Here is a 12,968-nt window from a genome sequence, read left to right on the forward strand (position 1 = left end):
ACGTTTTCCCTTTTTGAGTTAGGAACTCAATTGCACAGATCACTCCTCCCTAGCTTGAAAAGCCTGCCTTTCTGCTTAGTCAGCTCAACAGCTCTTTCCAACACAGACTGCTTTATTGTTCATTATAAAACACTTAGAGGTGTGCAGGCTGGCTGAACATGCTTAAGGCTACAGTTCTACATATAGGAGGCCCCATGCTGTGGAACTAACTGCTCTTCAATTGTTCCATTAGGACTACACTTACAAGGAAAGATAGTCTTCATTTCAATGAAATAAATACATTTCATTTTACTTCACGTTTTAAGTCTAACATTCATATTATGCCTGAAAGGTAGATTTACTGCAGCTTTTATTACTGGGTACTTAATTTAGGACAGCTTCTTTTCTTAGACCTGAAACAGCTCAGCTGAAACACACACTGAATGGTTTTGGGGGACTTCTTCAGTACATGTTCTGCTACAGACTGTATTGTCCTTAATTGTAATGTTTCAATGGATGTACTACTTGTGTAGTATTTTGCTGTACATTGCTTATTTTCAGAAGCAGTATAGTCTGCTTCTCTGAAGGGCTTTATTTCCTAAGCAAAGTAAGCATTTTTAATGGTCACTTATTTTCAACAGTAGTGAAAGTGAGATTTTTTAATTTTTTTTTTTAATGTTTAGACTACACAGGCAAGTAACTCCTTACTAGTAGACGAAATGAATTTACTAGTTAAGTAACTGAGGTCCTGTTCTTTAGTCATGACTCTTATTCTACTGAATTTTCAATGGTGATCCAAATTCTCTTTAACAATTTAATATAGGAGTTAGCTATGTCCTTGCTTTCTCATTTCCTCAACGTATTTTGTCTGGCTGCAGGAAGAATGTATTTTTAAGAGATCTCCCCTCTTACGGAGATTGTATTTATATAGGTTCCACGGTACGCAAATGGTGATAGCCACATCAATTATATGGCTGAATTGCTAAATTAGGCACAAAAAAGGAACAACTAAGCAAAATATATTGCTTTCATTAAAGCTTCCCTACTATATGATTCACTTCAATGGCTTTGCCAATTAAAGTAATTGTCATATGCATTCAAACAAAGCATTTGTAGTAAGAGGTCTTGTTAGAAAAATATTGCAAATGGCTGTTTTATAGATTTATATTATATATATACACATACATATAAATATTGACATGAAAACTTTTTAATAAGATAAAAGAAAGAAAATTTGAAGTGAAGAAAACATTTATATTCATGCCCATATAAGTTTATATAATATTGGTTACGTTCATTTCCAATGTTATACCTGGACATGATGTCAAACTTCTACTAAAAATGGCAAGTATGTTTTGGACTCTGAAAGGCAATGATTTCATTGTTAGTGTGACTCCAGCCAATGAAAGGCAAATTATTTAGCGGGCTACTTGCTTCCCAGCGTCTATTTCAAGAATAAGCAAGTTTAAAAATTCTATTGCAAACAGGACAGATAGTTATCACTGTTTAGATGTATACATATGGTGAAATAACACATAAATTTGTGCTGACATCTAAACGTCATCTAGGTTGCAAGTAAAACAAAAGTCATTTTAATCTTATGCTTGACAAAAACAGGCCTGGTGTGTACCACTACTGTAATTAACCACTTTCAAGAGCTGGAGAAATATTTTAAATTTCACTTATGGATTTTGCAGTTTGTTAAATCCCATATAATATTTATTTAGCCATAACCTATAGTGTTTACACAGAAGGCTATTCTGGGAAATGCTAATTTTTTTTTCTGACTGGATGAAATGAATTATATTTATCAGGAATTCAAAGAACAAGGAATGTTTGGCAGACTGTTTTCTCAGATATAAATAAAAGCATTATCCAAGACAACATGCCTAAATTAGGGTATGTTTAAAAGAGGTAAGAAGGAGAGAACAGACCACATAGATCCCTTCATGTGAAAAGGATACAGAATAAGGAAGAATGGTGGAAATACTATGTGAGAAAATAATAGATCATCACGTATTGTGCCACATAGCCTTTGGTAAGGGCTGAAATTATGGAATAGAGCAGCGTGAGAGCTCTATAGATGTATCCATGAGACAAGAAGGCGTTTATGTGTGCACATGTCCAAAGCATACAGGTCTCAGTCCTATAAATTGTTCAGGCATGTAGAGGACTTGGCTCCAATAGGACTGGTTACCTGTGCTCGTTAAGTGAAAACAAGAGCAAGGGGATGATTAGGCCTTTGGAGTACTCCTGCCTCAAAGTTGCAACAGTAGGCTGAGCCCCTAAATTGGGATAGATTTTGTCTTTCCTTGTTCCTAGGCTCTTCCTACCCTTCCACAAATCAGTCTGATTGTAAACTGTTTATCCTAACATTTTATGTTAAAAACCAGCTTTTCCTCTTTCCAGTAGCCTGTGTTCTGAGATTACAAGTATAACTTCCTGTAGGGTCTACCCTGTCAGGAGTGTCTGCTAATAAGAGCACTGAGTGTAGATCCATTATTAGACTTGAGCTGTTTTGCACCACCCTGAGACAAAGCAGTTGCCAAAAAACAGTTCACACATCCACTTACACCAGGCTGATAGCTAGTTTGCACTGCAGCAAAATGAAACAATCACAGCAACCTCTAACTGTGGTGTTTAATGACAGGGAACTTACAAATGCCAGAAACAGGCAAGTGGAACTATATACCAGTTTAAAAACTGGAAAGATGGTTACGTTGTAATTGGTCTGTAATAGTAAAATACCCAGAACAGGGAAATACAAGTTGGCTTGGACTGCACACGCACATTTTCAAGACAACTTAATGTGGGTTTTTTGCAACATCAGTGTGGTTGGTGTGGCTTAAACACAGAACTATGCCTGGAACATTGGTTATGGTGGTCATGCTGGAGCTGGTAGTAAACAGCATTGTGGCAGCAATGTGAGGAAGATCAGGAAACAGGTCAGGATACAGTTATCAAGATATATGTGCTCTTAGTTAGGCTTGCTTCTCTTTACAAATTAAACTGGTTTTACAAATTGTGATTTATCGGAGATTTAGAAAAACATGTGCTGAGGGAATCATGCTGTTTCTGCAATTAAGCTTTAATAAATAACAATAATAATAATAATAATAATGAGCCTTTACTTTTGAGCCAGGAAAAATCTCTGGAACATAGGCTTCTACTCTGTCATCAAGCAAAAGATGAAACAGAATCAAATTCCAGAAAAGATATATATATTTTTCTGAAGTAAGTAGACAGTAAAAAAAATAATACTGAATTAAGTAAAAGACTGGACAATTCCTGGTCTTTGTTGCACATATTTTTGTATTTTATAGACCAACACAACTGACTTTTTTAAAAAAGCCTCATTATTCAGAACTTCAAATAGACTAGCTCTTTCCACAAAGCAGTCTTTATATGAAAATAACACAGACATTTTTAAAACAGCTATAATCATAAGAAATTATATTTATTGCAGTAAAAGTCAAGTCTCCTTTGGGATGGACTTGGAGTAATGGATGGCTAGGTCTTCTAATTTATCTAAGTCGTGCAGCATTAGAAAAGCAAATTCAACATATTTACACATGAAGATCTGTGGTCATTTTTTAGAGGGCTGACGTGATCATACATCAAAGGGACTTGACCTTTGGAGCTCACTGCCTATCTATCAGTGTGAACCAATGCCTTCTTGCCACTCGCTTCCTTTGGAGACCATGGAAGGGAATGCAGCATGAAAAGTAAAAGGGAAACACAAATGGGGAATATAAAAACACTAGAAAGATGAACAGATCTTTTTTTATTATTTAGAGGTCTCCATTTTTTCCCTACATCCTTTGATTATATACTTGATAGAGAGTAATGAGTCTGAGTGCAGAGTTGCAAACATCAATTCTCTTGCTCCTAAATGGAGGTCAGGAAATGAATACACTCTGTGTTTGGTTTTAATTCCCTTCATCCCTATGATCATATAGCTTTCCTCCCCATAAACTCGGCTAGTTACATCCCAGTTATCAGGTACTCCTACCATCAGCCACCATGAAAAGAGTGCTTGGCTGTCAACCCTCCAATAACTGATACCAGACTTAGATTTCCCTAAAATTCTAGTTTTAAGACTCGACAGAAATTGTTATGGGATTTGATAGGAAATGATCACTTGTTTTGCAAATGGTATAATTTCTAATTCATTTTCAGTACATCCCAAATATTAACTATTTTAGGCACACGCCAGTTAAAATCTCTGAGAATTTTCTTAGTCTTAAACAGAGGCAGAATCGGCACCCAAAGTTCTGTTTAACTATGCTGGCCACATTTACTCTTAATGACCAGCAGATACTAAAGACAATAATCCATAAGGTGTTATCTGTATTTAACATGGTAAAACTTAAGTAAATGTACATGCTACTTCCTAAAGATAAGATTTTAAGATTATTCTTAACGAATCATACATGTTTGTCAGGTGTATGCTATAGGCACAATTAGTTTTCATAAACCTATAAAGTAGCTAAGAACAATTCCATTGCTGGGTAAGAAAATCATCCAAATCGCCTGGGAGAAGCAGAAAGCATCTTTTAATTCAAAATTAATGGTTACTTTATAAATTATCATTTAAGAACTGTAGAACATGGAGGTATAAATAAACCTTCCAAACATAGAGCAGTGATGAATGTTTCTATGGTGCTATGCTATTAAGGTGCTATGAAGCAGCTTTACTAGAAATTGGTACAAGGGCTGTGCTTCTGTAGCTGGAGTTGGAGAGATCTGTGAGGCTTGACACCCATTAGAGCCTAATGAAGCCACCCAGAGGATTGGTAGTGGCCTAAGAAAATATCAACTGTAAAGAGTTTGTCTTCTTGCTAGGAAGAAAGATGTTTGTGAGAGGAGATGATGCACCTTCTCTGATTGTGGGAGGAAGAGGTTCCTTTTGGAAGGGCTGCTTTCATTTTTTTTCTTTCACCCCACACAATCTAACTGACTGGACAGTTGTTCACTTCCCTGTACTTTTGCAGTGTGAAGTGAGGAATATTTTGCGTATTTCCATATGAACTTATGGAAATATCGATTTTATTAATATGGCGGTTTTAATGGCCCTTCTCCCTACTTTTGACATACATATACACTGGCTTGCAAAGGGGTGGAAGAAGACGACTTTCCTGCTTTAATTCTACTTCAGGAATAAGGCAGCTCAAGTGTCTTGGAATTATGAATTAAGAATTGATTAATAAAATTTCCTTGCTCTGTCATGCCTGGGTCAAATTCCCTAGAACCTGGGGCAAATTCTACAGTGTCTGTTTCCACATCTGTCATATACATTGGACTATATATATATAGCACACAAGCATGCGGCATAAGACAAATTGTGCTACTTCTGTGTCATCTATCATTTCAGTTGAGTTCTGTATTCCTTAGAGACTCCTTTTAAAATAGGAAGAATCTTAGAAATTAATTTCTTATCTTCTGCTAAATTACAAAAGTCTGAAGAACAAGCAGACTGTGGCATTTTATATTCTCTAGGCAGCACTACTTACCATCCCCAGAAATATCATTTCCTCTTCTCTCATTTTCTCCGTTTTCTTGCGCTGGATATATCCATGCCAAACCTGAAGTGTAAACAAAACTCTAATGAGATAAATGGGCCTTGTTACAGCTTCCTTTACTGTGGCAGACACAGGAAAAAACAAATAGAGGAAGGAAAGGCACAATATACAATTGAAACTATTACTCTTTAACAGGTTGCCATCTGCTATTTTTTAAAAAAACCCACAAATTTTGAGGTTTGATATCCCCTCGTACTGGTATATTAGCTTCTAAACACAACATCATCAGGGCTCAAAAAGTGTTTAGACTTGAGATTTAGACTGAGCTCCTGTTCTTTGAAGGCTGAATTGTCTGAATTATTCATGTGTAAGGACTTCTTCTGGGATTTAGCAGTGATCCCCTTTTCTCATCTTTTCAAGATATGGAATGAACTCTTTCTCTGGAGATCACAGGAAAAGGCATGAATTCCCTGAAATGCACTGGATTCCAAAGGGATGCCAGAAAGAGCAACTGAGGTCATAAAAATCAGAATGGAAAAACATGTAGGTTATAAAGTCATCTCACATTGCCAGTGTAGGACTCTTTCCATTGATCTCCCATCTAGGGTCCTATCTCATTCTGTTAGGTGGTTTAAAGGTTAAAGTATTTCACCCTACTAGACACCCTGAAAGCTATCATTTCAGAGTGCTTCCCATCCTAAGAGCTCTGTTTCTGCCTACTGCTGTTCTTCTGAACTAAACACTATTATTTGGTTCTGCCAGAACTGTTGTTAAATCAGAGCTTTCACCTTTTGAATGCAAGTGGCAGCATCATCTGGACTTGGACCCATCTGGACCTGAAGCTTAGTTTGTCTGTCTTTCTTCTCTTCAAGGTAAATTCGCTTCATGAATGCTGCTCGACAACGGCCTTGTCGAGCTCGTTCTGCAACCTGGATTATTTTAATGGCTTCTTCAAACGTCATGGCTTTGACAGGTTTCTTCAACAGCACAGCCAAAAAGGAATAGACAAAGCAAAGTATTAGAGTTGTGTTTTGTTAATTGTCTACCTCAGCAAATGAAACAACAAAAGAACTTCTCGCAGAAACATTCTAAGACCAAAAAAAAAAAAATCCCTGTCACAAACAGCAGAGGCTCCTGTCTCAGTGCTATTTTGCAATATCTTGGAAGTTTGATATTTTGAGAGATGTGTTTTTTCTGAGAACCCTTAGGAGAAAGTGAACCTGACATGCTCATGCGTGACCAGGAAAGCCTGATGCTATAATGGGAAGCAAGAACAGCTTTATATGGCTTACGTATCCTGGTGAACTTTATCCATTTGAGAAAAATGACATAAAGAACCATAGGGCTTTGTCCCATTAAAAGGAGAATTTCTTAGGCTATGGAATGTCTTCCTTTTACTTTTCTGAAGTGATGGTTTCTGGATGTGCTGCTGGGACCTCAGCTTTCTTGCTGAATTGAAGGATATGCTGCTCTGAGCCAGCTCAGGCCTGGTCAGCCCAGCATAAGTAGAAGAGGTTTGGGGAAAAATATATCAGAATAGTGCAGCTGGAGAGAGGGACTGCCCCTTCTCACACCTGAGAACTCTTGTTAACCCTTCATGCTCCCCATGGAAAAGCTGAATTATTGCCCTTTCTTGACGCTAATCCCCCGACTGCAGACAGTTCACATTTAATGCTTATATATATATTGTGTAGAGCTCACTATACCATACTTTCAGCAGGGCTTTCTATAACAGATTTAGATAGAAGGACAAATTATCTGCAAAGCAGACTCCTCTGATGAACTCCACTGTCTATGATTTACGTTAGGCTGTTTGTAACAGCACTGCCATGGATACTGAAAAATATCGTGGTCTCTTATACAGCAGTTAGCACTTCCTGAGTGTCCATGGTGTACGCAGAACTGCTGAAAACCCTCTAGCAATCCCAGCAGTGATTGAACTGGAAGTGCAGCACAGGGCACCGGACTCATATTGCGTGAGATTATTTTATTCATGTTTATTGAATCCTGTGCCTTTCTCGTAGCATCCTGGCAAGGGAGACCTGAACCCTGCCAGAGCCCAAACCGTAAGAGCCTGGTGCTCCTAGGTGAGCTGGCTGCACACCAGATAGCCTCATCTGTAATGGATGCCATGCTGAAAAGGGGTGAGCGCAGAACTGTGGGGAAACAAAAAGGCTTCGAGATGTAATGTGCTGAAACAGAGGATTTCCGCAGACCAACATCAGACTACTAGAAGAGCAAAGAATTTACCAGAGATTTACTGTGGAGGCCAAGAGGACTGCAGCTGCCCATTAAAGTAATCTAGCAGAGAGCCTGCGCTCTGTCTCTGCAGACTGCCTCTGTCTGACTGGTGCTGTTTCTTTCCCTGGGAGCCTTCCCTCTCTCGCTTTAGGGGATCAATATGCAGACTTCCCCCACCAGCGCAGTTACTGGCGGAGAACTCATCGTTTGGGACAGTGCAGCAGTTTGACTGAGTAGTCTGATCGGGACTGTCCCTTGTGGCTATAACATCTATGAATCTAAGACATCCAGACATGTAGGCACAGTTGTTTATTTCAGGAGACCAGCAACGACTGCTTGTAGGCAATGTGCCATTTCCAAAAAGTCAAAAGTATATCAAATCCAGAACAGTCTTCACTGGAGTGTTCATGCACTTCTCTGTAATGACTTTTGCTCTGCCAAAGCTCAATTTTCTACTCCTCCTAGCAGCTGCGGCTCTATAGCTGTACAGAAGAGACTGCAGTCATTGTTCAGAGGTTATAAACAACTGAATACTAACAGTTGTGCTGACCTGAACTCTGAGTTTTGCCTGTTCCAGTTAAGAATCCCAGTTCAGTAAAACTTAAGCCCAACTTGATTTCAGTAGGACTAATTAGGTGATGAGAGTTAGCTAGACAAATAAAGCACCTACTAAACTTGGCCAAAGTGCTGCCCTTTCTCTGACACTCACACAAACATAAAGCAGAGTCAATTCGTTTCAGTCGTAACCAGACTCAAGATGTGACTGGATATCATTGCACAGGAAAATTTAATGTTACTTTCTCTGTGTGCCTTATCTGTAAACAGACTTTTACTCCCTAACTGCTATAAAAATACTTTGCACTTCAGTGGCTCATGCATTCAGACATTTGTGACTATAAACTTAAGTTAAGCATGCTATTATGTAGGTATGTGGTATGCTTACCTGTGTTTGCAATCCAGCATTAAGCAAAATCTGATCAAGGACTTTTTCCCTCTGCTGCAGGACTTCAAGGTTTTCCTTAATGAAATACCTTGGTATAGGTACTTCTGTGTCTTCCTAGAGGAAGAAATAGTCATGAGATGCTTTTTTGAACTGCATTAAAATCACATTACTTCTTAATTGAATACCTTTACAAAGCCATTAAATTGGACTGAGATTATTCAATATTTTGGAGTGTTGGGGAATTTGACCTCTGTAACAGCTGCTGAGCTGTTACTTTGCAATTACTTAAGGCCTAATTCAACAAAAACAAATAAATCATCCCAGTTTCTGAACCATGGCAGCTCAGAAATCTTTCTTTTTATAATAGCTCAATTATATTATCAAACTGTTAAAATATTTGGCAGGGTTGCCAGAAATTTAAGCATGATTTCCACTGAATTGAATACCTCTGGTTGTATGATAATCCCACTTTTTTCTTTTTTAAAATCAAAACGAAAAATAGGTCTGGTCTCTCTCTTTTTTTTTTTTTTTTTTTTTTTTTTTTTTTTTTTTTTAACCATTACAAGGAACCAAAGCACAATTCTGTTCATCTACAGGTATTTCTACTGGTAGACAAACTGTCACTGTCTGTGACTGTGATATCTCGGAGACTTCTCAAAATCAGGCATGATTAGAAGTGGCTGTCTTTACTCATTTCTGCCATTAAAAGTTTGTAACTGATTGGCATTTCTACTGAATCTTTTCCTGTAGAAACTCCCCAAAAGTTAAGATGCTGCAGAGCGGCATAACCTGTTCTTTGTATTGCATTGGAGACTGGAGACAATTCGTCAAGAATAATTACTGGCAAGTATATATAATTACTGGGAGGGGAATGTGTCTTCGCGGGTCTGGTTCATACTGGTGCCATGTTCCCTACAGACTGTTTCAGGAACATCTAGAGTATTTCCTCAAGCAAATGATTCACCTGGAGAGATAGGGGGAGACAGGCAGTATAGTTACCCTGTTGTGCTACTCATGAGGAGTTGCACAGTCAAGTTAGAAAATAATATGTGGACACTTGGTCCTTTTGCCCAAGAGCCTAAGACAGGTACAAGACCTGATGCTGCGCTATCAGTGCTCTCTATTCTGTCTGCTGTGGAAACTGGTGAGTTTTGTCCTGCTCGGGGAGACCTTTGACTTGATCCTTTGCAGCCTCAATGACAAGTCTAGTGTGGACAGATACAGAAAAATGCTGGCTGTAAAGAACAAGCACTGCTCCTGCCTTGACACAGGCGCATGGTAAATGTGCTGCTTGTGAGCCTTCCAATTTCTAGAGCAAGAACTTGCAAGGAAGGCTGTGGCCAATGAAAACAGCCACTGTGAACTGCCAACTTAAAGATTTCATTACGAATTCCATCAGTTGCACACTGTGCAGACTGGGACATCTTTATTATAGCAGCACAAGAAAGCTTCCAAGTAGGACTGTGTTTATCCCTAGTGATTTTATCAATGCAGAGGTCTGGTCTGCTAAGGTTTCTAAATATTTGTCTTGTTAAGTTCCCTGTTTGCACCTTCTAACATCCTTGACTGTTGATGGAAATGATTATACATTCTACTTTAAAGAGTGCAAATCGCACTAGGATGGATTACAAATCTGGCTGTCCTTAGGCATAAGAAATCAAGTGGGTTTTCTGGACACCCTTGCATACGATGAGAGGGCTTTTAAGTTGTCAGGTAGCAGTGCGAGTCAGGCAGTGTAGGGATGGTGAGTATGTCTGATGTCTAACCTGAGCTTTAATTACATGTGATTCTGGGCTGTGACTTTTACTGACTGTAAAGATGAGATCAAAGCTATAATAGCAGGGCTGGAGGGAGTGGGAAGTAGGGGGACTATTTCTCTTTATAATCTCTTTTTGGGGCCCAGCATTGAAAGGTTAGGTTTGTGATGTTTATAGTCAAGTCAAATTTGCAGCCTTTTAGCCACTCCCAGATCCACATGGGATTTGTGTGTCCAAATACCTTTACAATTGCCCCAGGAAATGGAGTGACTGAGTGTTGGAAGGCAACTGTACAAAAACACGCGGCACAGAACTGAAGAAAGATGAAGCTTGGCCTTACAGTGACTTAGTAAAAAGCATGTGATATCATTGCATAAGATATAAAATGAGACCACTATTGTGTTCTCTGCCTACAATGGTGCTGGACTTTAGCCCATGATAATACAGCGAAAGGAAGGACTAGAGATATCTTTTCTGGGCAGATTCTTTAAGAAACAGAAGTTATTTGTCAAGTACTGGCCAGTAAAATTGTTTTGTAACCAAGAATGCGTGATTATTTTAGAAAAACACCCATAAATCTGTATTCCTATCTACTATGGAAAATCATATTTTCTTTGAAAAAGCCTGAAATCTCTTCAGTGACCTTTTTTTTTTTTTTAAATATGTCGGTATATCATGCCTTCTTAAAATTAAGGTGTGGTGCGGGAATTTGAATTTATGCTTGTTTTTTAATAGATGTCAGGCATGACTTTTCAGACTTGCCAACTTTTTTGCTGCAGGTGGATTTAGTGATACCTCATGAAAATAGCAGTGTTTAATGATTTCAAAATATGATTTAAGGATCGATTTCCCCGGAGATGTGTTTATACTTTCCAGTATGCCTCCTCATAGTTTAAAATATTTCTTTGCTGCGATTAATGTAGAAGGTAAATAGCTGGTGAAAACTGATGGCAATCACTATCCTAAACTTGCAGAATGAAATACACATGCCATTGCAAACAGAAACATGTTTACAAATCTCAAAATCATGCTGTAATGATTTATCTCATGTTATAACTAGGATCCTGAAAACAGCGATAATTTAAGCCCCAACTCTTTTTCTTTAGAAAAGCTGTTAGCAGCGGTACCTAAATTTGACAATAGGTGGAGCTGTCTGCGAGAGAAGTAACCACCTTTTTGCAGCTAATTTTTCATACCGCTTTTAGAGCACAGCTTCAAGACTTTGCCTTATTGTCATATCCATCGGGTTTAGTGGGCTGTCTGTCAGGGGGCTGCTTTTACATCAGGCAGTCCTGAACCCTGGACACTGAATGTGATCCCAGCTCCCTCCTCCTTTACAATACAAGACTTGTCTCAGATTTCTTATTTTACTAGTTCATTGTACCGCAAACGAGTAGACCAGACTATGCAATATTAATCTCTGGAAGAGGCCTGAGGCCAGGGTGATTGGCAGTGATGCAAAGGGTAGACTGAAGTGGACTGTACCTCGGTTATCAGTTGCCTGTCTTCTATCTAATCCCACGCTAAAATCAGGCAGAGTCAAGCTGCTGTCATTAAGAGTGAAGCTGTGTAAGTTAATAGGACTTCATGTTAGGACACGAGCAAGTGAAAGATCCACAGAGTATGTGCTGCTACGGAGATGCAGAAATGCAACATATTGATCGAGCTTTTACAATCTTGCTCCGATATCTAATGCTCATCATAGATAAAATATGTAAAATATACTCTGATCTTTAACAAAAAGCCATAATTACTTATCACCCAGTACACCAGTGAATGTGCAGGAAGCTAAATTACTTGGTAGAACTTCACAGACTGCAAGTAAATGTGACTGTCCTTAAAATAGGCAAATTTCCTATGAATTTGCTCATAATAGAGGTAGACCTACAGGGAGAAGCTTTAGATCTTCCAGGATATTATCAATGTAATGAAACTCTGAGTTCTCCAGCTCCACCATCTCTTTTTTCATCTCCAGGATCCGGCCAATCACACCATCTAGCACTTGCCGAATCACTGTCCGTTTCTGCTGGTGAACAAGTTGGTCATGGGACATCTCCAAGTTACGGAAGATTTGTATGTATTTGATGTAGGAAATGGCTAACATCTTGAATACTTTCACGCGATCCTTTTCTGGCTGGAGGAACTCTTCTCTTTCTCTCCGGAGCTGGATGTCGAGGTCTTTCTGGGCATCTGTCCACATCTTATTGTAAGTGCTAATTGAAAAGAGGAGACTATGTTAACCTGACATGAAAGGAAGAGTTAGCACACAATGATGCCAGGGCTGTATGTGTGTGGATTTCTCAATAAACCAAGCCTGGAAATGTGAGCCACTATATTTATAAAGAGATTTTAACTATAATGTATTTTTAAAACCATTAGCAAAAGCTTCTCTTTTTGATTGTTTTAAAAATAGGAATCTTAAAATGCTCTTTTATTAATGAAAGCTTTAAAGTTAAAAACTTTTCAACTTTATCCTTAATATGCCTGAAGCATCCTTCAATCACTCAAAGCTATGTATAACCCCCA

The 12,968-nt window shown here is 38.6% G+C and overlaps 1 protein-coding gene across 1 annotated transcript in view; it reads right to left on the reverse strand.

Annotated features, from left to right (window-relative positions):
* Positions 1-12,642, reverse strand: part of IQCA1 (IQ motif containing with AAA domain 1) — a 104,253-nt gene extending 91,611 nt beyond the window's left edge. The window contains exons 1-5 of the mRNA XM_009887584.1: positions 12,331-12,642; positions 8,686-8,799; positions 8,570-8,578; positions 6,290-6,478; positions 5,493-5,564 (exon numbers count right to left, since the gene is read on the reverse strand). Coding sequence (XP_009885886.1) covers positions 5,493-5,564; positions 6,290-6,478; positions 8,570-8,578; positions 8,686-8,799; positions 12,331-12,642 — 696 coding nt within the window. The remainder of the gene's footprint in view (positions 1-5,492; positions 5,565-6,289; positions 6,479-8,569; positions 8,579-8,685; positions 8,800-12,330) is intronic.
* Between the last annotated feature and the right edge of the window lie 326 nt (positions 12,643-12,968).

This window comes from Charadrius vociferus, unplaced genomic scaffold (assembly GCF_000708025.1).
Source record: "Charadrius vociferus isolate BGI_N301 unplaced genomic scaffold, ASM70802v2 scaffold136, whole genome shotgun sequence".
Lineage (NCBI taxonomy): Eukaryota > Metazoa > Chordata > Aves > Charadriiformes > Charadriidae > Charadrius > Charadrius vociferus.